The 25,106-nt window shown below is 32.7% G+C and overlaps 1 protein-coding gene across 22 annotated transcripts in view; it reads left to right on the top strand.

Moving 5' to 3' along the window:
• EHBP1 (EH domain binding protein 1) overlaps nucleotides 1-25,106 on the top strand; it is a 409,225-nt gene that overhangs the window by 274,422 nt on the left and 109,697 nt on the right. For 19 of the 22 annotated variants that reach the window (XM_056813943.1, XM_003339679.4, XM_056813941.1 and 16 more), the window contains 4 exons: nucleotides 4,551-4,729; nucleotides 5,327-5,375; nucleotides 8,776-9,687; nucleotides 13,147-13,290. In XM_056813943.1, coding sequence (XP_056669921.1) covers nucleotides 4,551-4,729; nucleotides 5,327-5,375; nucleotides 8,776-9,687; nucleotides 13,147-13,290 — 1,284 coding nt within the window. The remainder of the gene's footprint in view (nucleotides 1-4,550; nucleotides 4,730-5,326; nucleotides 5,376-8,775; nucleotides 9,688-13,146; nucleotides 13,291-25,106) is intronic. The other 3 variants (XM_056813942.1, XM_056813940.1, XM_007476766.3) reach the window with 1 other exon arrangement.

Genomic DNA, 25,106 nt, shown 5'->3' with positions numbered 1-25,106 from the left:
GGCGGTGTAATGTCCCTGAACAACTTGCAGGGATCCAGGAGAAAAAAACACCATTCATAAGCAAAGGATAAACTATGGGAGTGGAAACACCGAGAAAAAGCAACTGCCTGAATACAGAGGTTGAGGGGGCATGACAGAGGATAGACTCTAAATGAACACTCTAATGCAAATACTATCAACAAAGCAATGGGTTCAAATCAAGAAAACATCTAATGCCCAGTGGACTTACGTGTCGGCTATGGGGGGTGGGGAGGAAGAAAAGAAAATGATCTATGTCTTTAACGAATAATGCTTGGAAGTGATCAAATAAAATATATTTAAAAAAAAAGAAATCAAAACTATTAATAAGCACATGAAAAAGTGTTCTAAATCTCTTATAATCAGAGAAATGAAAATTAAGACAACTCTGAGGTATCACCTCACACCTAGCATATTGGCTAACATGACAGTAATAGAAAGTAATGAATGCTGGAGGAGGGAATGTGGCAAAATTGAGACATTAATACATTGCTGGTGGAGTTGTGAATTGATCCAACCATTCTGGAGGGCATTTTGGAGCTATCCCCAAAGGGCACTAAAAGACTGTCTGCCCATTGATACAGCTGCTGGGTTTGTACCTCAAAGAGATAATAAGGAAAAAGACTTGTACAAGAATATTCATGGCTGCATTCTTTGTGGTGGCCAAAAATTGGAAAATGAGCGGATGCCCTTCATTTGGGGAATGGCTGGACAAATTGTGGTATATGTTGGTGATGAAATACTATTGTGCCCAAAGGAATAATAAAGTGGAGGAATTCCATGGAGAGTGGAACAACCTCCAGGAATTGATGCAGAGTGAAAGGAGCAGAACTAGAAGACCTTTGTACACAGACACCAATACACTGTGGTGCAATTGAATGTAGTGGATTTCTCCATTAGTGGCAATGCAGTGATCCTGAACAACCCATAGGGATCTATGAGAAAGAACACTATCCACATTCAGAGGAAAAACTGTGGGAGTAGAAACACAGAAGAAAAATAACTGCTTGAATACATGGGTCAAGGGAATATAGCTCCGGATGTAGACTCTAAATGAACATCTTAATGCAAACACCAACAACATGGAAATAGGCTCTGATCAAGATCACACGTAATACCCGATGAAATTGCACTTCGGCTGGAGGAACGGTGGGGAGAAGGAAGGAGGAAAAATTATGTGATTCTTGTACCTAAGGAATAATGTTCTATATAGACTAAATAATTCAAAAACTGTAAAAAAAAATTTTTTTTTAAAGAGTCAATAAGCCATATCTCACTCAGTCTTTAGGAAGAAGATGAGACTGTAGGAATCAGACTTTCTAATAGCAACTCCAGAGTCAGAATGTTCAATTCTGAACTGATTTTCATTTCCCTTTAACTGATTTTTTCTATGTATTGTCTTTAATAGTTTAATAACTGGCATTAGTGATATAATTTAAAATTTGCAACGTATTTTGTATCCATTGTATGTATATTTGAAACTCAAACAGTCCTCTGAAGAAGGTTGCCACCACTTACCCAGTTTTCTAATTCAAATTGTAGTCTTTATTTCAATTCTTTCCTCCACACTTGACGTATCTAATCATTTATTAAACCTCTCAGTTTTACCTCAACAATATATATTCCATTTTTCTGATTCTAGTCACATAGCCATTACCTAATTGGAATCCCTCATTGCCACCCACCAGGAGAGAGGCAATAGCTTCCCATCATGTCTCATGTTTACCATCTTCCCTCTCCAAGTCATTGTCACTACTACCAGATTTACCTTCCTTATGCTATAAAGTTGGCCATGTTGTTTGTCTTGTCAGAACCTTCATTGACTCCATATTGCCTACTGAGTGACTCAAGTTTAAACTCTTGCCTAGTACTTGAGTCCCCCCACAATCTAGTGCTGCCCTGCTTTTCTCTCCTTAATTACAACTGTCTTCATTCAACAGTCAAAATGAACTACTTGAAATCCTTGCCATCCCCATACATATGGCATAGAACCATGTAGTGAGCACTAGATGTAGAGTGAGGGAAACTAAGATCAAATCTTAACTCTGTGACCTTCAGCAAGTCATTGAACTTGTGTGGATAGCAATTTTCTTACCCTTAAAATGAAGAGGTTTCCCTGGATGATGTCTGATCTTTATTCCAGCTTTAAATCTATTAACCTTTACTACCACTTTGCCTTGGATTACCTTGTTCCCTATACAGAGCATGCCCTTTCACCTCTGTACCTCTCTATCTGTTAAATTCCTATTTTTCCTTTCCAGTCTTGCTTCTTTAAATCATACCTGCTTCAGGAAGCTTTCTTCTCAAATTTCCCCTTTTGCCCTGCATTTTGGGAATGATCTTTTCACCCAGGATTTGAACCTCTATTATGTATTCCATATTATTTTGTATTATAGTCATTTGTTTGTGTTAAATACTTCAATTAAACATTAAGTTACATGAGATTAGGTAACACATCTTATAAATTTTATACTTATTAAAATGTCCTCTACATATTTGTGATATAAAGTCAATGCTTATGGAATTGAATTGAATTATACTCTTCCTGCTTTATTACTCTATCAGACTAGTCACATGGCAGAGTAGAAAGACAGATCAAAATATTTAGATTCTAGTACCAATTTTGCCATTAACTTATGGTGTATTTGATGGGGCACATAGCCTTTCTGGACCTTTTTTTCTTATCTATAAAATAAACAAATGGAACTTAGATAATCTCTAAAATCTCTTCCACCTCTAAAATTTTATTAGCATACATTGTGAGCATAATGACATAATTGAGAAGCCAGATAGCATCAGTGTTTTTTTTAAATAATCCACTGAACAAATTAATCCATTTCAGTAGAGTTATAATTGTAATGTTATATTGTTCATTAGAAAGTCTTAATATCTTTGTCTTCTTTTTCTAATATAGAAAGTACCTGTGGAGAGATGAGAAGGAAATAGTTGTTGGTAAAGCATTTGGAAGTTTATTTAAAAGATGCTTCAATAATAATACTTAAGCATCTACTAGTTTTGTTTCAGAAAGTACTTTTTTCTGAGATGAATTGATAATATTGGAAATTATTTTTCATTCTATTGCTCAGTATCAATTAAAGTTGCAATAGAATATTAGAGCTTCTTTATGTATTGTTTAGTAGTGTCTGCCTGCTGTGTTGATGGAGATATCGTTTTAGAAACAGCAAGATTCATGGTTGTTTATGTTACAATTTGTTCGTCTGACAGTCAATAAAAATGAGAAATTACCTTGGTGTTTCTTAGTTGTCTTCCCCCCACAAGCAGTGAATTCATAAATCATAGTTATACTAGTTTGACAGCTTTAATTGTTTAGCACTGACATGCTTTTGTCAAGTGGGGGCATCATTGGTCTTTCTTAACTAGGTTGTGTGACAAGAGTGATCTGCTTCCCAAACCAAGTAATGATATTAGAATAACTGACTTTGTCTTTTTTCTCACCTTGTTTTAAAGAATCTGTGTTCTGAATCTGAATTTTATTATCATACTCCACCTTTGCATTGTTTTTCTTTTGAATTAAGAGCAAGATTTAAAATACAAAAAAAAATTGTGGTTTTCTTCAGGCATAAATATCTTCCCTTAAAATAACTTACCCATGATGATTTTTAATTGGAAAATTCATTTTTTTTGCACTCAAAACAAAAATGGTTCCAATCTAAGACTAATACTTTAATATAAGAATCTTTATTACATAGTCTGAGTTTATATTTACTTTATATGTAAGTTGATTCATTTGTCAATAAATGTTATAAAGATATAGATGTATATATACCTAATTATTTGCTAGTATAAATCAATAATTCATTATTCTCATTTGAATATTTACTTTCCACATAAATGAAATTTTCTTTCTCATATATAAAGAAACTGATATGCTAGGAAAGATAATTATGTGCTGTTGTTAGCAACAGTTAACCATTGCTAAAAATCTAAAAATGTTACCTACATTCAATTCATATGAGGATAATGTTTGAATGTGATTATCATACTAACAATGTTCATTTAGAGCATATTTAAGATCAGTATTTAAAAATATTTCACAAATTAAACTTTAATCTCTCTGCTACAGTAGTAGCTTACATAGGCTACATAGTAAACTTTGATTTGCTCTACTTTTGATCTACTCAGGAACAAGCTATAGGAACATTTTTTCATGAATGCATGTTGGAAATCTTTTTTAAGGGTGGGGAAGGTGCAGAGAATGTGCAATGGAAATGCCCTAAGTGTTTAACTACTTTTTAACGCAGTGTTTCCATCATTATAGTTCTTGGCCTGTTTTCATATTTAAGTTTAGAATCCTGTAGATCTACATCCTCTAAAGGCAAATGCTGGGGGCCAAAAGTGTAGATAATAACTTGATGTATATGCCTCTCTTGCAGGTTATAGTCCTAAATTGACAACTCTGAAGGACTGAAACTCACATCAAAGAATGCAGATCATCGAGTTAGGTCAATTATTGTTAATTTTCATCTTCCATTAAATTCTTTTAATGTTTTCCTCTTTACCTTTTCTTCTAGCCAAGCCCTATACCAAGTCCTGTTTTGGGGAAAAAGCCAAATGCTAGTCAGTCACTGCTTGTATGGTGCAAAGAAGTTACCAAAAACTATAGGGGAGTGAAAATCACCAATTTTACTACATCCTGGAGAAATGGCTTATCTTTTTGTGCAATATTACACCACTTTAGACCAGATTTGATGTAAGTAAACACATTTTAATTTTCCAGTCAAATCCTTTGCAAATGCTAGAAATAGGAGAACAAAATTAAAATCCTACTTGGCATGACCTAAAACAGTTATATATTACTTTCAACACTGGATTTTGAATAAATAAATATATGCCAAACCTTGAAATCCCTTTTTTGCCCCTCCTAAAAACAATCTTTTCTCTTCTTTAAAAGTGATATGTACCTTTTTCTTAATCTTATTAAAGAACGGACTTCAAGATGATTATGAAAATTGTGTTTTAAAATAAGATGAGACAAATAAGCCCATGGCTTATGCATTGACAACAAAGGATTGTTACCTCATGGTGAATTTGGTTGCAAGGTTGGTCTCTAGTCTCATGCAATAACTTCTTTTTTTAATGGAAAGCTTTAGGCAATGAAACTTGTATTTACTCTTTATTTATTTGGTTTATATTTTTTCTACAATGTTAGTTTTGTTGATCAAATTGCTGTGAAATTGCTGGTTACTGTAGGATATCATTGTATGTCAAATGTTTAGATCTGATGTGTTTTAAACCTACCTCATTTATCAAATACTATACATACCCACTGTGCCATTTTCTCCCTCAGTGACTACAAGTCCCTGAATCCTCAAGATATTAAAGAGAACAACAAAAAGGTAAGACCTAATAGGAAAGGAAGAGGGGGTGGTGGTGAAAGATATAGCTTCAATTTTGACTTCACTGCAGGTTTTTATTAATTTGGGGAGAGTGAGGCAGTTTTGTAAGGTCATAACTGTAGTTTGCAGAAGCGATTCAGCCTCCTGCAGTTCAAATCGGACATATTACTGACTCTGATTTGTCATGTTCTTTAACATTCACAAGAAGTTTCATGTTGGCATTAGGGTTATTTTTTGTTTGGCCTATATTAATAGCTGAAAAGAAGGAAAGGATGGCTTGTAGAGCTATTTCATGACTCACTTCATCTTTTAGTCTAATTCATTTTCAGCTATTCTTTTAGAATTGTACCAAAAATTATATATTTATATTTTACTTTACAGTACTACCAGATTGGTTAGGGTAAATGTGCTTTTTTGAGATTAATGCCAGAAGTCCTTAAATTTTTAAAGATTAAGAAGTTTGAATCCCATTATTTTCTATTAAACTGTATTTTTCTTCAGTGTAGTAGAGAAGCAAAATTAATGAAAATCAGTACTGGTCTAAACCAAAGCTTTCAATCCACTTTTGTATCAGGTAATATAAAACCTAAGTAATACAAAGAGAATACTCACACAGGTTCACTTAACTAAAGTAAATTTAAACCCAAGTTTGTTTGTTTTTTTTAATTAATGTTTTCCCTCTCTTCCCTTGCCTCCTACAATCTTATATATTGATTAAAAATTTCATCTTTCCTTATAAATGTCTGATCCCCTAAAAGGGCAGATTGAAAAAATAACTCATTTTCCTCACAATTAGTAAGGAGAAATCATTGTTACATAGTTTATGAATAATTTATTTTCATATTGATATTCTGAGATTATCTGTGTAAATTATTTAAGTTTTCAACAGGAGCACATACTTTCTTTTTTCATAATTTAGGTCAAATTTGGACTTTAAGTCATGTGTGCAAGCCTTTTTCGCACTGCTATTGAGTAAATAGCAAGCCTTTTTCTGTCACTTGTTAAAGATGCAAAGCTAAATTATTATAAATGTCCATATTATTTTTATAAAATAGATTTTTAAACGTATACTTTTAAATTTTGAAAACATTGTATGTTTCCTTTAACATTTTCTTATAGATATATGAATAATCTTGTTAGCTTTTGTCATTTTGACAACACACTACTTTGTATTTCTCATTCAAAATTTGAAGACCTTAATGTTGATAATACTTTGGATTAACATTATACTTTATTTATTAGGCCATTCTATTAAAAAATTATTTTCTCCATTAGATTATCTTTACCTGAAAACTACAGTTCTACAGTGAATTTCAGTTCATAATCTTCTATTTCTTGTGGAAGATACTCATCATTCATCATTATTGTGGTTTAATACTTTTTTCTTTCATCATTTTTAAGCTTTTGCCTGACAGCTAAATTTGAGAAGCTCAGTTGCTTCTCACCCAGTTCTGCCTGATAATCCAATGTGCTCCAATTGGGAATAAATTCAGTACAAGAAATAGCAATGGCTGTGTATTGAGTTCCATTTTTTCTAGCACTTTTGATAGTAAATCCTCCTAACTAATTAAAATAAAATCTAGTAATGAATAAGACAAATTTCTTTTTTAGAACTTCATTTTTCTCCTACATCCAGGTCACTACAAAAGGCACTGGGTGATTAACCATAAAAGCAAACATTAACCTCTAAAAACACACCTTTAAGTCAATGTCTTGACCTTACTTGTTAAAAGTATGATTTGTTTTTAAACATTATACACTACAATTAGTGTTCGTAATTACATTTTAAAATGAACTGTTACCAGAATTAAAACTTAAGAAATTTCCCCCACAAGGAAGCTAATCATTTCCCCAGATCTAGAAGAAGTAGTGAATTAAAAAGGTATTTACCTGTGACATCTGATCTTGACCAGTATGTCAGTGTGTTAGATAATTGGGAAATGTTTAGAATATTGCCTGTGGTGCTTTTGCTGATGGCCTGCAGTTGATGGCTGTCAGTCATGTTGTCAGGACACTGGTGGAGGAAAAAGACTTTAATTTTCCCAAAACAAGTAAAATAACAAACAAGTCTATACTTGCACTCCAACTGAGCCATACACCTTAACTAAATATTTTGAGTCTTCTTTATATATTATGAAAGATAGTGCTGTGAAAATTGAAGTGGTTTTAATATCACAATTTGTTTTCCATTTCATTCTTTCTTTTTCCCCCTAAAAATTTATAAAACTGCAGGAGAAGTATGAGGAAAGGATTAAATCCAAAGGTAGAAGTGTATTTTAACATGTAAGTGCAAAAGACTATTTTCTTCCTGGTGTTAAATCAATTTCTAACTTATTGCTTTGAAGAAAATTTTTGAGTTGATGTTTAAAACCAGAATATGACGAGAATATTTTTATCACCAAAATTATGACATATAGAACTAGAAAATTTTTCTTGGTCTCACTAAAAGTGTATCTAAACCTTTAACCATTCCCTACAGGGCTTCTGGCAACATAATACTGTTTTCAAGGGTTAGTTCAGGATAGTAATAATTATTTGTAAATTGAGAAACAGCTTTGATTCTTTAAAACTAGAAAAACCTGATGCACAGCAGTCATTTAAGGGCTAGCAAAAATAGTACAATGCAGCCACACATTCTGAACTTTGTCATAGGACTCAAAACACTTCACTTTTTAGTGCCGGTGAAGGAAAATTACATTCTTCTCATTTCGTAAAGTCATAGTTAATTAAGCATTTAAGAAAATGTTTCTGAGTTTAAAAAAAACATTTATTCCTGATTTATATCAAGTGATTGAGGTGTAGTTCTTTTTGGTTATCTGGCTTTATTTTTTCATCAGCACAAATCACTGCAATTACAGGACCAGTAGAAGAGAAGAAGTCGATGAGGCATGATAAAGCCCAGGATAGATTAGAGTGGTGTCTTAGTTTCTTATCTTAAAAGCCCATCCTTAGATATACTTTTTGTTCCAACTCTCTTATTTTTATTTGCTTATTTTCATTCTATTTTTATTTTATCCATTAAGGATAGCACTAATGAAGGTGAATATATACTTTTACAGATATTCCTTGATTTTTAAAATTTTAGTTTTACATCTAGAATTACCATAAATAGCATGAAAAACATTTTAAAATAAAGGCTACTTAGATATGTTTTATATTCTTACCTATTTGAATTTTAGTGCTTAAAAAGAAGAGATTTCTAGACGGAAAAGTCAATTTGGTGTTTGGGGAAAATGCAAAAAGATCATTTGCATTTTAGGAATTTTTTTAACAATAATGCAAATTTAAAAAAACAAGCTATCACATTTCTCATTTTTTAGTTCTAACTGAAATTTTAAATGGTAATATTTGACATTTGAATGAACTCCATAATATAACTTTATGTTTGCTTATTTTGAAGGCATACGATGGATTTGCAAGCATAGGAATTTCTCGGTTATTGGAACCTTCAGACATGGTTTTGTTAGCAATTCCTGACAAATTGACTGTTATGACTTATCTTTATCAAATAAGGGCCCATTTCAGTGGTCAAGAATTAAATGTTGTTCAAATAGAGGAGAATAGCAGTAAAAGTACATATAAAGTGGGAAACTATGAAACTGATACCAACAGTTCTATAGATCAAGAAAAGTTCTATGCAGAACTTAATGATTTGAACCGGGATCCTGAATTCCAGCCTCCTAGCAGCGGAGCAGTAGACTTCATATCTCAGGATGATTCTGTTTTTGTAAATGATAGTGGTGTTGGAGAGTCAGAAAGTGAGCATCAGACTCCTGATGATCATCTAAGTCCAAATACAGCATCTCCTTACTGTCGAAGGACTAAAAGTGACCCAGACTCACAAAAATGCCAGCAAAGCTTGGGAAGGACTTCAGGATATGAGGAGGCTGGAATATATACCCATACAGATTCTACACAAGCACAGATTTTGTTGAGCAAGAAGAAATTGCTAAAAGTTGACACTTTAGAATTGAGTGACTTAACACATATCAGTGATAAAAAAAAAGATGCATCTCCACCCTTTGCTTCTGAGGAACTTGACAGGCAAAGGCATCATTCTGTAGAAGTTACTGGTAGTAATCTGGAAGAAGAAAAATTGGTATCTTCAGACTCCTCGGAGAACAAAAGGCCAGAGCCTGTTTCTCCTATAAAAAAATCAAGTTTATCTCCCACTTCCAAACTTGGATACTCTTACAACAGGGACGTAGACCTTGCAAAGAAAAAACGTGCTACTCTGAGACACACTGAGTCTGATTCTGATACAGAGAAAATAGTTTTAAATCATTCAGACCATTCTGCAAAAACAGCTCAGGTAAGATAATTGACATTTTTATATGCATCTCTAATTACTAGTTGGCTATGGTCCTTGTCTTCATACAACATATTTGTGCTGCATTATTGTAGGCAGGGACTGCTTTTCATTTTTTCTTTATAAACCCACTGCTTTCCACACACTAGGTGATTAATAAAGGTTTGTTATTGCAAATGGTTATAGGTGGAGTATGTTGTGATTTATCATCCTAGGTATTTTTGAAGTGATGAGTGTTTATTATGTTCTTCTGTTGTATACAATTGCTAATATATGTGAAAATCAGCAGCAGAGCCAACAACTCCTCTTAGAATGTATCCTGGTCTCTTCAATTAAAGTTATTAATAATAATATTTTATAATGTTACTAAAAGAACTACTTTAAAGGACCAAGTTGTTCAACCATAAATACTACTAGTTAATTGTTTATTGAAAGCAAAAGAGTATTTTGTAGCTTATAAATGCCTAAGAATAGCATGAGGATATTTTTGTTTTCCCCTCTAACAAAAAGGCTATCTTGGACATATTTTTCTCATTCTTTTTAAAATTTTAATTATTTATTACAAAAATAAAACACTAATATTTCTCTTCAAAATTTTTTCCTTTATTTTTCCATTTGTTTTACAAAGTATGTCCTGTCCATATATTTATTCATCTTTAAAAACAAATTATAACATTTTTCAGAGTTTTCCCTGTCTGATATATAGGCATACTTGACCTAATCACTGACCTACCCAGATAATAGCTTTCAATATATTTTACTTTGAACAAAACATTTCCCTGTCAATTCAAAGACCATAGCAACATAATATAGCTTTGGAAGTTGAGAAGGCCAATATAGGGTCTTACAGAGAGTAATAATTCAATATGTATTTGTTCATTGATGTATTACAAAATTATTGAACATGCTTAAGTAATTCAAGTAATCATACATCTGCTTATAAGTTTTGTTGATGCCTTTTGTTGTTTATTATACCATAGTCATTTTCCTATATATACCCCCAGTATTACCATTAAATCTTTCCTTTTAATAAAGACAAGCGAAGGCAGTGTACCACATCTGACAACAGATAGAATATTTCATACCCAATCACTCATCTTTTTTACATTTCCCTAAAAGAGGAAGGTATATTTTCACTTCTGTCTTCCAGAACCAAGATTACCAATTACATTTAATCTAAGCTTAAGTTCCTATAAATAATTTTTTATTTACCTTATTGAGGTCATTTTATACCATTGTCTTAGTCTACTTTCTTCATGATGTGTCACTTCTTATGTTTCTCAGAATTCCTCATGCCCATTTCTTGCAAGACAGTAATATTCCATTACCATAAAGCATTGCCATAGTTTTGTTCAGGACCATTCTCCCAATAAAGTGCTACTATGAATGTATTACTACATATAGATTCTTTCTTTGATCCCATATATGTCTAGTAATGGAATTTCTGAGTCAGATTATATGAAATGCTTAATGATGTCATTTTGTAAATCCAAATTATTTTGCTAGATAGTTTGACCAGCACTATTAATGTTGCTGTCATTCTACAACTTCTCTGACATTGACTATGAAAATAGACTCTTAAGGAAGACTTTAGAATTATTATTCTCTAGCTTAATAACAGCCGCTAATGCATTATTCTAATAAAGCATTGGACTAGAAGTTAGTAAACTTAGATTCTTTCTGGGCTCACCACTAGTTCTAAGACATTTGGCAAGGAAGTTAAGCTAAGCATCACTTTCCCCATCTGTAAATAATGGACCGTTTTCAACCCTACTTACTCTTGTGATTAAGGTAATTTTTAGTCTTTATCTCATTTAGTTAAAAATGTGTTAATGTATCGACTAGTAATAACAATGTAAATTTCTAGTTATTTCATTCTTTAAAATGTTAAAGAGGATCCATTATCTAAAACCTATAAAATATGTCTGCCTAATAAACACCATGGGTTTTTGATGATCTTAAGATCTCAAATACAAATAATTCATGTTAGCTCTACTTTGAATAACCCAATTTGTCACTGTAAATATATAACCACTATTTTGACAAAAACAAAACAAAACCATTTACATGACAATAAAATAAATGAGATCCAAGTCAGGCCCCAAAGAACCTAACTGGTTTGTTCAAGTTTACCAAGTTTATCAAGATTTGAAAATTTAGAGCAATGAAATAGATGAGAGGTCAAAGACTGGCACCCCTTTTTAGGCAAATATTCTAATAAACTCAATAAAAATCACACTTGTACATATATAACCTTACCCTCTTGCTTTCTGTGGTACTTGTACTTAAAACTTGAGCTGCACAATGAAAGAAAAATTACATGTGGTGAGTATGAGATTAGCCATAACCACAAACTGTCATGGAGCATTTGGAGATGTTGTGGATAAAAAAAGAAATTTGTTGAAGGAACAAAAATGTACCCTACTTAAATTGGTATGTATGCTCTTTTTTAGAAAAGAGGTTCTTATCCTGGGATCTATGAACTTTTAAAAATATTTCATAACTATTAAAATATATTTGGTTTGCTTTGCAATCTTATATATTTTATTTTATTTATTCAAAAATAGTTCTCAGAAGTGGGTCATAAGCTTCACTGGACTTTTAGAAGAATCCATGAGACAAATAAAATGTTAAAAATCTTTGATTTAGCTCTACCATTGAAGAACTTGTATTTTTTTTTTGACAATTTGTCTCCATGGTTCTTCAAAATATAAAGTACAGAATAAACAATGTTTTTCAATACCCCAAGTTAAACCAGAAAAAAAGTTTTGTCTCTAATAGGCTTTGTTTCATTTTAGACAAGAGTTGCAAGAAGGAAAGCCAGACTTCCAAAATGTGATTGCTTTTTCAGCAACTTAAAACATATGATTTAGAACATTATTAAGAGTCCAGAATTTAAGCAAATTTTACCAGAACAAATACAATCAAAATATTTCAATCCTTTGTAAATACCAGGTGATGTTGATTTTTACTGAACTAAAAACAAAATGGTTCATAAGTAAAGGAGGTCTTTGGTCTCCATTCACAGATATTACAGAAAAATGTATATTCTACATGAAGTGTAAATGTGAAATAGATATTGTTCATTCTATAAAACTCTAGGGCCAAAAAAAATTGAATTTAAGAATATTTGGTTGTTAGAACATGTTTTTTTTTAAACATGAAGAATAAGAGAAACAATAGATTTATAGACACTATGTCTTCTTGTGAATATTTCCATAATGTTTGGTTGTAGGTCATCCATAAGTAAACAAGAGTTAAATGCAAAAAATAATTTCATTTATATCAAAATATATTTATAAATCCTGTAGTATATATCAATTATGCCCTTTTCATAACACAATCTAATGAATTATTTTTCTGGCCTTTTTTATTTAAGTACATTATGTGAACATTAATTAATATGCACACATAGATTACATATAGGTGTCTTTGCCACTAATTCTGCCTCTTTACTTTTAGCAGCGAATATTATCAAGACAGGAAGAACTTAAGGAAAGAGCAAGAGTTCTGCTAGAACAAGCAAGAAGAGATGCAGCTTTAAAGGCTGGGAATAAGCAGATAACCAACACATCTACCCCAGTACGCAATAAGCAACTGAGTGATGTAAGGTTCATGGGTTAGAATCATTTAAACGAATTGTTATTTAATTATACCCCTTTCCCCCAAGTTATTTGTTTTTTAATAGCATTTCACATGGTGATAGGATCATAGTAGGTCCTCAATAAGTCCTTGACTGATAGTTAGATGATTGTAATTTTTATACCTATTCTTCCCACATAATGGTATTATGTAGGAGGGAAAAAAATAGGTATCTGGAATATGAATTTCCCTGATGTTTAAATAATCTATTCTCTAGATGACTGTCCTCTGTAAAAAAGGAAGTTATTTCATATGCTGGTTTTTCCTAATCCCAGCTGCCTGTTTACCACATTGTAGTACTACAATTAATAATAATAATGATTACTCACATTTACATATTGCTTCAAGGTTTACAAGGCATTTTTCTTCATGATTGCTCTGTAAAACAGACTTCATTAATTTCTTTAACCTAAAATCTTATCAGCCCTTTCAAAGATTGCTATGCATCCGTGCTTCTCATTCTGTAAAAATCAGGAAGACCTATGCTCAAATAGTCTAAATATTTACTACCTATGTGACTCAGAGTAAGTTTATTAACCTCTTTCAGCCTCAATTTCTTTATCTGTAAAATGGGGATAATAACATCTTTCTCACAAGTTATTTTGAGAATCAAATGATGATAACATGTAAAATATTTTGCAGACCTTATTTGCTACACAAATGCTAACTTTAATCATCATCATAATTATTATTATTGCTGTTATTATTATAAATGTTCCAAACTGTTCTATAAATTTACCACAAGAGTAACATCCAATATGCTAAGGATCTTTGTATCTCTTGACATAGCATGGCAACCAGTGGCATACATAAGCGATATATTAGTCATTCCTTGTTTGTTATATATAACTAGTCTGCCTCCTTAGTCTATTATATATTTATTTTATATTTTACAAAACTTTTATGATTGAGAAGGCCGAGGCTCAAAATGGTTAAATGACTTGCTTAGAGTCAAACTATTAAATTTTAAGATCCAGTATGCAAACCCTCAAAACTTTAATCAAAAGACAATTCATTCTTAAAAGTTTCATTGATGTAAAACAAAAACTCAGAAGGCTAAGAAAAATATATTTCACTTTAATCTCTAAAATAAAATATGACATTGTCTAAGCCATTTTTAGACAGGTTTCCACTCTTCTCTCTTTTTAACAATCATTTGTTTTAGGCCCAGGTATAGAATTGTTACTATTCATTTCATTTCATTTCAATAAGTTTGTTTTTCTTTCTTTTACTCAAAAAAACCCCCTGATTTTTAATTCATAACTGTTACCAAAATTTTCATCTTTAGATAAAAATGAAAGATATTTTTGTGAATATTCTTTGTACTGTAACCTCTTTGTACTGAACATACTATGTAATATTTTGTATTGGTGTCTTATTCCTTCCCACTAAACTATAAGCTCCATAATGAAAAAGCAATAATTAGCCTCCTTTTAAGAGCCCTGAGGTTTACATGTATCCTCATCTCATGTAAGAACATAAACAATTTAACCTTGTTTAATCTCCTATAATTTTACCCTTGTGTTCACCTTTTTATGCTTCTCTTGAGTCTTGTGTATGAAAGTCAGATATTCTATTCATTTCTAATTTTTTCATCAGAAATACTTAGAAGTCTTCTATTTCAACAAAGTTTTATTTTACCCCTGTAGGCATTATACTCAATTTTGCTGGATAAGTTATTCTTGGCTGTAAGTCTGTATATCCTTTGTCTTCTTTAATATTGTATTCAGTTCACCTGCTCCTTTATAATGGTGGCTTCTAAAACATGTGTAATCTTGGCTATAGCTCCTCAGTATTTTAATTCTTTCTTTCTGGCTTCTTGCGGCATTATTTTCTTTTAACTTGGTAATTCTGAATTTTGTTATTAGTATTCCTGGGAGTTTGTATTTTGGGGTTTCTTTCAGGAGGTGATCTTTCTATTTCTGTTTTGGCCTATAATTTTAAGTGATCTATGGAGGTTTATTTTAAGATTTCTTGAAATAAGTTTTGGAAGGTGCTTTTTTTTTTATCATAGTGTTCACATAATCCAAGAAATCTTAAATGTTTCTACTCAGTTTATTAGTTGTTTTTTCAATAAATATTTTACATTTTCTTCTCATTTTCAACCCTTTGACTTTGTTTTAATATTTTTTATTACCTCCTAGAATCATTAGCTTCTATTTAGCCCATTCTAATTTTCATGGATTTGTTGCTTAGATAAAGTTTTGTTCCTTAGGTCCCAAACTACTTCCTTTTCTAATTTGTTCTTCCACAGCTCTCATTTCTTTTCTGATGTTTTTTTTCCCCTCAAGCCCTTTCATTTCATTTATAAAAACATTTTTTACCTTTTTTTTAAACTTTTACTTCATCCCCTACAGAAATTATAGTTCAGTTTGTGTCCATGATGATTTTTTCCAAGGCTTTCCTTATAGATGTGTTAAAGTCATTCTCCTCTTCTGGAAATCTTCCCAACCTCAATAATAATTTTTGTGATTGAGTTTTTTGTGTGTGTATGTAACTATCCTTCCAATCTTCCTGACTTCAGATTTGATGTTGGGGATAGACTCCATAGCACTTCTGGAGGAAAGGCCTGAGATAGTCTTATGGCTATTTTCTCTGAGTTATTCTTCTGGATTATTAAATTTTGTATTTTCCAGTATCTTAGGGACAGGCCACAAGCTTTCAGTGTTCCCAGATTTGTCTAATTCCAATTGGACTAATCCAATTGCTGCACCATTGGTTTTAGCTCTGCAACTTCCTATCATGGGCTTGTGTCTGGACAAGGGTTGACCGATACTGGTTTCAACCCCTACTAACCATCAGGAAAGTTCTGTTGCTTTGTTTTGGAAGAATTGTAGGCTTCCAACTGCTGCTATTTGCTTCTGAGCTGAACTTCCTCCGTCCTTATGACCTTCTTAACTGGAAACACTACCCATAGATCTACCTATATATCTCCCTATGCCACACCAGTTTGGCAAAATGACTCACCATGACTTTTTCTGAATTTCCCCATTAGGAAAATGGTCTGGTACATTTTCTTGAACTATTCCAAGGACATTTGTGAAAGAGAGCTCAGCTTCACAGTTCTTATCACTTAGCTGTGCCCTTCTCAGTTGCCTCTTCTCAATCGTTATTCTTCTTGACTTCCCTGCAGCCTTTGATACTGTAAATTACTCTCTTAGACTCTTCTTTTTTCCTTGGTAACTTCATCAGCTTCCTTGGATTTAGTTATCCTATCTTTGCTGATGATTCTCACATCTACTTATCTAGCCTTCACCTCTCTGCTGACCTCCAGACACATCTCCAACTGCCTTTCTGATGTCTGTATGATTGAAAATCTGTTACCCTAAAAAAAGAACTACATATCCCAAGAGCCCACTGACTGACTGTCATTACATACTTCCTGTAGACAGAGGCTAAAGGGCGTGGGCTTTGGAGGCTCCCTCTCTCTGATGTAGAATCAGCATTGATGGTGGTGAGTGGGGTTGACTAAAAAATGGCTAACCAGCCACGGGCACATGGTCTTTATTTTATATCTTCTTTATTCCTTGATTTCTAATGATGATTAATAAATCTCTTAAAATATTATTATTGAGATTTAATTTTAACTTTTATATATCTCAAAATGGATGTCCAGCAGACATCTTAAACTCAGCATGCTTAGAACTCTCCTCTATTTTTCCCTCTAAACTCTCCTCCCTTCCAAACTTTCCTTTTACTCTCAAAGACACAACCGTTTTCCCAATCCCTCAATCTCAAACTAGCTATTACTCTCAATGCCTCACTATTTCTTACCCTCCATAGCCAAACTGTTGCCAAGGTCTATCAATTTCAGCTTTGCAATATCTCTTAGACATTCATCCTTCTCTCCTCTGACACTGGTGCAGGCCCTTATCTTTTCACACCTGGACTGGTGGGTATACTTGCCATAGCTCTTCCTCCATTATAGTCTATCTCCCATTCAGCAAATTTCCTAAAGTTTAGATCCAACAGTGTCACTCCTAACTCCAGCAGCTCCTTCTGGCCTTCAGGATCAAATACAAAATCTCTGTTTGGTGCTCAAGGCTCTTCACACCCTGCTCTTCACCTCTCTTCAGTCCTTTTATACCTTATCCCCCTACATACTCCTTGAGCCAGTGATATTGGCCTCCTTGCTGTTCCCCCAACAAGACCCTACATATCTTGGCTCCAAAGCCATTTCTGTGGTTGTCCCCTTTACCTGAAACGCTCTCTTCTCATCTCTGCCTCTTAGCTTCTCTAGCTTCCTAACTCAACTAAAATTCCATACAAGATGCTTTTCCTCTTAATTCTAGTAACGTTCCTTCTGTTGATATCTCCAATATATCTTGTCTCCATTTTGTTTGTATTCATTTGTTTGCTTGTTTTCTTCCCCATGTGACCTCAATACCTTGAGAACAGGAACCTTCTTTTGCCTTTCTTTTTATTACCAGCACTTAGCCCAGTGCCTGGCACATAGCAGGCATTTAATAAATACTTATTAGGGGGGCAGCTGGGTGGTTCAGTGGATTGAGAGCCAGGCCTAGAGATGGGAGGTCCTAGGTTCAAATCTGGCCTCAAACACTTCCCAGGTGTGTGACCCTGGGCAAGTCACTTAACCCCAAGTGCCTAGCCTTTATCACTCTTCTGCCTTAGAGCCAATACACAATATTGACTCTAAGACGGAAGGTAAAGGTTTATTTTTTAAAATACTTATTAATTGACTTACTCGAGACAGAGCAAAGGTAGGAGAAATGAATGGAATTGCAGAGAAGAATATTCAGAATTGATGGAAGAAGGAATTTAGTGGCAATTAAAATAGAACACGTAGGTTTATCCCTCACTTGAAGACTTCAAACTATTGTGAGATGACTCCTTGTTAGCAGTAATAGGGATTCTTGATATATATAGATTAGATTAGATGACTTGGGGTCTTGTCCTACTCTGAGGATCAGCAGATCTGTAATTGCTAATGAATAGGTTTCCCTTAGACTTTTTTCTTCTAATAGCTATGAAAATGTACTACCATGGTTCCCTACTGAAATTTATTTTTCAAAGATTTCTAGTAACTTCTTTTTTTTCTATTTTTTTCTAGTAACTTCTTAAAATCCCAATGAGTGAACTTTTTCTTAGTTGATCTCAGTTTCCATTCACCTTGATATTGTTGTAGCATTTAATACTATGGACTTTAGACTCTTGAAAGAGAAAGTAAGCTTTATCAGAGATCTTTTAACCTTTGTGTCCTGGACCTCTTTTGCAGTCTAGAGAAGCCTACAGACCTCTTCTCAGAATAATGGTTTTTTTGGCATAATATAAAATACAGAGGATTAAAAGGAGACCAATGATATTGAAATACAGTTGTCTAAGTATTTTTAAAACAAGTTTAGAAGCTCCTAAGTTACAAACTCTGCTTTAGACAATCTTGTTTCCTTCCCACAAAATCAAGTGCAAAAATAAAATTCACTTCTTGGGTCATCCAAGGAACTTAATGAATTTTGTTTGATATGTGTTTCCTATGAAGCCAGCCTTCATGTAGAACTCCTTATAAGGTTCCCTCATAAAAATGATGTAATAATTTTCATTTTATTAAACCCCCCCCCCAAAAAAAGAAGGAAGGAGAAATGTTGCCTTGACAGAAAAGAACCTTGACATTCTTACGCATTCATGTAGAGATAGTATTCCTATAAGAGATTTTCAAAGAAACACTTTCTTAGTTTCTGCATGGTGTAAAATGTTGCTAAATATGTTCTTTTATGTCACTGCTGAAAATGATTTGCACTAAAATAAAAGAGCATTTTGTAAAAAAAAAAAAAAAATATATATATATATAATGGGACCACTCCTTGCTCCTGATACCTTCTTTTCCCTTAACTTTATATAATAACATAGTACCCGTTCTCCCACCTCTTTATTCATTCCTTTTCTACCTCATTATCTGCTTTATTTTTTCTTCCCCTTGAATTAGGTGATCCCAAAGCTGTCCTTAGACTCCCTTTCTTCTATATGTGACCTCCCCCATTTCCATGTTGTCAAGTACCATCTTGACACAATTTACAAACATAGACTTCCTACTCAGACCTCTTTTTTAGAAATCCCAAATATGTAGCATCAGTTACTTACTAGACACTTCCACTGAATATCCTAAATAGTATTACAACTTTAACACATTTAAATCTACCTATTTCTTACCAGCTGAATCATAACCATCTCATTAATTTACATTATATTGCTGAGTAAATCAGTACTTTCAGGATAGAACCAGGTGTAGAAGCTGAAATCACTACTGCAGATGCTTAGTTATCTCTTTTAATTATGTTGTTTATCAGTTATAAACTTCACTTGTTTTCTTTGAAAAGCAAAAAAAAAATGATAACTTATAAAAAGTTTTTAAAATATGTTCTGTTTCATAATAGATAATAAGTAAATTGTTTGATCACATGATTGGTGTTGTCCTTTACTCTGGAAGAGGACCAAAATGATATCATGGTGATGTCTTTCAATTCCATACAATCACATAGATAAAAAATGAAATTCCAGGAAGTAGAAATCCTTACTTTCAATTATAACTGAATGTATGTTCCATTAAAATTGATAATTCACACTTTGCTACTTAGTTTATTCCATTTTCAAAAATTTAACCAATTTTCATCTTTTCAGTCTTTGTAAATGGTATCACATTCTCTTGGGCATCCATGTTCATAATTTCAAAGACGTCTTGGATTCCTAGGCTTTACTTTCTACATATCCATTCAGTTACCAAATCTTATCAGTTCTACAGTGTCAGTATTATTCCTATCTATAATTCTCATTTCTATAGCCTAAGGCCTTTGTTTTTGCAAGAATTAATAATCAGTTAAAAATATTTAAGTATCTTTTATGTTTAAGGCATTGTCCTAGGTTCTGGGATACCAAGATAAACATACAGTCCATACCAGCATGAATCTTACATTCTATGAGAGAAAACTCAAACATATATAAATTAATATAAATTATATACCAAGTAAATACAGGATAATTTTATAAAGGAAAACACAAAAAGCTGAGAAAGAAGGGGAGTACATGTCTTAGACTACAAAGGAAATTTGAGAACCAGGCTATGGAGGTAAAGAGAATGTATTCTGGGTGTGGGTAACCATCTCTGCAAAGGGATGGAGAGAAGTGAGATATTGTATGTGAGGAACAAGAAGTAGTTACAGTTTGCCTGGATTATAAAATTCATATAAGAAAGTAATATATAATACCTCTTGAAAGGTAGTTAGCCTCAGATTGTATTAGACTTCAAATATCAATAAGTATATTTTTGTTTGAGCCTCGAAGCAATAGGGGAGCTTCTTGAGCAGATGGATGACAATTAGACCTGTGCTTTAGGAATACCACTAACAGCCAAGTTTTAAAGAAATAAAGTCTTTTTTTAGCTGGTTCAGAAAAGCAACCTCACCAAATAAAAGATGGAAGAGGGATGATTATGTACAACAGTTTATCTGAAAAAGAGTTTGGATTTTTAGATTACTGCAAGGTTCATATGAGTCAGCATGACATGAAAAAAAAAAGCCCTTCATTCTAGGGGTAAGGATGAAATAGCCCTTTACTAATGTGCCCTGGTCAAATTGCTTCCAGAGCACTGTCTTCAGTTCTGGGCTCCATTACTGAGGCAGAATGTCAGACAGGGCAGCCAGGTCAGTTCTATGTTCATGCCCTTTGAGGATCAGTTGAAAGATTACAGGAACTGAATCTGCTTAGCCTCAAGAAGGAGGACCATTATATGTGTCTTCAAGTATTTGAAGTGTTGTCATATGGAAGGAATTCTGATACCAGAATGAAGATCCAGGAACATTAGAGAGTTGTACATTTTGTCTTCCTAGCAGGAAAGTCTCTCTAACAGTGAGAACTCTGCCTAAATGGAATACTCTGCTGAGTAACAATTGATTTCCCTGCATTGATAACATCCTTGAGCAGATATTAGATAACCACTTGTTGAGTATGGATTGGGGATTCTTTTTGAAATATGCTTTAAACTTTTAGGTGCTAATTTCCTTTCCACCTCTAAAGGAAAGGTATGATTTTTTTATAATCCTTTGAGGTATCTGACTACCAGTTTCCCCAGAGACCATGACAGAAGGATATTTGTAGTTCTTCCATTCCCTGTTTCCCTCTATATTTTAAACCAAAGAGATCATAGCAGTTCTTCCAACTGAGAACCCTGGAGACCATTAGAGCTTTTCCTTCAGAGGACTTCTGCTTTCATTCCCACCATCACTATCTCTTTATTATCTCTTCACAGTCACAGTTCTGACCCTCTCCCCCTCCAGCCCATTACCAAGGTCTAGTCTGCCTTCTTCCTTATGGGAGAATTGCCACTGTTGGGGCATAAAACCTAAAAAACTAAAGAACAATTTAATAGCTGTCTTTAAATTTGTGATGGTAGACTTCTAGGTTGTGTGACTAGCAATATAGTAGATTACAGACTTTGTTTCTTCCCCCCAATACTCCAAAAAGTAAAAAAGTCCAAAAGAAGAATTAGTTGCCAGATATAAAGAATTATATCAGAATCCCCAGGACAAATTAGAGTCCATATTGGGATAATTTCCTTTTGAAGAGATTTTGACAACACATCTTAGTCCTTATTTGCCTCCCTATGTTTTCTTCACAACCAACAACAGTCATTGATTCTGCTCAGCTCTGGGTATATTAGAAGAGGGATGGGTATTTTACACTTATCCAATCAGGGTCCCCTTGGAGAATATTCCCATTGGAAAAGTCTATGCCTGAGTTGGAAGGTTGGAAGTTGGAAACTTTATGATGTATTAATCTAGAGGAATCAGTGTATTGGAAGACCGCCTTCTGTGAAAGTGTTGTACTTCCATGGATGGTACCTTGCCCCAAGAGAAGAGATATGTGAGCTCCTAGGAGCAGCCATTGTAAGGAAGGAGATTAGAGAGAATATGGAAATAATAGGGGAAAGGTGAGAAAATAGGGAAGAAATAAACAAAAATAAATCTGTAATTTAAAAAAAAACTAGGGAAATGGTTGACAAAAACAAGGGAGGGGAAAGCCTGTGAGAAAAGGACTAACATACAAATAGTTTGAGCAAAATTGACCAAGGGACAAAATATTGAATTAAATGAGGAAGGAGATTTAAAATAGTTTAGAGTAATCCTAGAGATACAGACTAAACAAAACACAACTCTCACTCATGACTTTTAATGTCACTATACTAAACAAGACAATTAAATGAGAGTAGAAGCATAGATAAGAAAATAAAACCCAACAATCTGTTACTTATAAGAAATACATCTAAAAACCACTCATACATCAAATCAAAATTAGATGCTGGAACAAAATTTACTGCGCATTCGGTAAGTCCAGAAAAGCAGTATTTAACAACCATGCTATCAGATGAAGGGGGGAAAAAAGGGACATTCACAATTCCAGGAAACATATAAATAAGGAAATTATATCCTTCTTAAAGGTACCATAAACAGTAAACCAATGTAAGTATTAAACATGTGTAATGAAATAACATCCAGATTCATAAATGAAAAGTTAACAATTTTTAAAAATAACATTGGTAGTAACACCAGGAGATTTTAAGGTCCTCTTCTTGTGGGCAAATCAAACAGAAAAGTAGATCAAATAGAAATATAGCACTGAACAAACTGTTAAGAGAGTAAGAGTTGAAAAACTTATATTGCCTTCTGAATGGAACCAGTAGAGAATATATGAATTTTTAGTTCCATATTAACACTTATCAAAAAGAGACCATATACAATGGCATAGAAAAATAGAAAATTAATCCATATATTAAAAACTTCCTTTACATAATAAGAAAAGAACAAGCAGAAAATATAAACCGTAATTGAGACTTAATAATTTCAAGTAAGTAAAAAGAAAAATAAGTCCAAAAATGTGAAAAATAATCCTAATAATGGGACATCATTCCAACGTTTCTGGGATTCAGAAGTATGTCTCAGAAAAAAAAAAAACTATATTTCTAAAAACATGAATCAAATAGAAATGGAGAAGATTAATGAACAAATGATTTTAGGATTAGCCAACAAATAAGCCCCAAAAGAACAAAAAAGAGGAAATTTTGAAGATTAGAAGTGAAATAAATATAAATTGAAAATGAGAAAGACTACAGCTGATAAGCAAAATTAAATCTGATTCTTTAAAAAGACTAACAAAGTGGTAAACCTTTAACCAATTCACATAAAAAGAGATAGAAGAACCACATCATCAAAATTAATAATGTCAAGCTAAAATAACAATAAATTTAGAAGAAACAAGAATTATCAGAATCCAGTTATACTATTTACACCAATAAAACTAAAAATTCAAAAGATATAAGGATGATCAGAAAGTGTGTATATGTATATGAAACATGGTTAACATATAGAAACAGGTTAACAGAATACCAAATTAGATTTTAAGTAATCTGATGTCAGAAAAGGAAGTTAAATTATCTAAAAGAAAAATATAAACTGATCCGTCTGGGTTTACAGAATAATTCTATCTTTTAAAAAATATCTCTAGTTACAAATTACAAATATTTAGAAAGAATTCTATTGAACTCATTTTATGAGACAATAGCCCCTATACCTAAATCATTTGAAGGATAGAACAAAAAAACAGCATATAACTTCATCATTATATCAATAAATCATGGCAATAAGGTTATGGTCATTCATATGAAAAAAAATTCCAAAATCAAGTTGAATATATCCAACTTATATCCCACAGATGGCATACAAGTATAGTAACACAATCATCAAAGATAAAAGTATCCAGATGATATGATTATATCAATAGATGCACACACAAAAATGTTTTTGGTAAAATATAATATCCCAGAAACCTTATGAAGCATAGGCATAGAAAAATCTTTTTTAAAATTATTTTTTAGTTATCTAAAGCAGAATATTGCCATACCTTCAATGAGTAGACTAGATGTTTTCTCAGTAGATAACAGGAGCAAAGCAAGTGTATCTTTCCCCATTGCTATTTAATATTGTTATAGAGATACTAAAAATAACATTAAGACAAAAGAAGGAATTTAAAGATCTGAAGATGGTCAAAGGGGATGAATGTTGCCCCTTTTTAATAAAATGACTTACTTAGAAAATCCTAGGGAATCAACAAAGAAAGTAATCAATTGTAGCTTTACTAAAGTTTCAGGCTACAAGATAAATCCCCAAAATCAATAACATTACTGTTTTATAATAAAATCCAACAAGTAGTAAGGAAAGGAAATTCCCACTCACAATAACTAAAAAAATGAACAAAATAATTGCAAATCATCCATGCTTATATAGATAGTTGCAAAATGCTCCTTTAGAAAAATAAAGAATAATTTAGATAACTGGAGAGATATTCAGTGCTCATGACTAGGTTATCTTACTATAATAAAAATGGCAATATTATGAAAGTCAACTGACAGATTTAGTTTTTTACATATCGAGCTACTTTAAGGATAATTAACTTAGATAAGTAGACAAAATAATAAGCACATTTGGAGAAATAATGATCTGGAATATCTGAGAAGAATGAAAAAGGAAGAATAGAGGAACAAGACTTTAAGAATTCAAACTAAAATAAAAAGCATTAAACATCAAAGCTATTTGTTTCTGATTTTAAAAATAGAAAAATAAATCAGTGAAACAAATTAAATAGGAACAAATTGGAAATTATTAGCCCATTGTTTGATAAATGTAAATATAAATTACCTAGAAAAGACCTTCCTATTTGTCAAGAACTACTGGGAAAGTTAGAAAACAGTCTGACAAAAATTAAGCTTAGGCAAACAT

Source organism: Monodelphis domestica, chromosome 1 (assembly GCF_027887165.1).
Source record: "Monodelphis domestica isolate mMonDom1 chromosome 1, mMonDom1.pri, whole genome shotgun sequence".
Taxonomy (NCBI): Eukaryota; Metazoa; Chordata; class Mammalia; order Didelphimorphia; family Didelphidae; genus Monodelphis; species Monodelphis domestica.
Note: the sequence above shows the minus strand (reverse complement) of the source record. Positions and strands in the feature narration are given on the sequence as shown.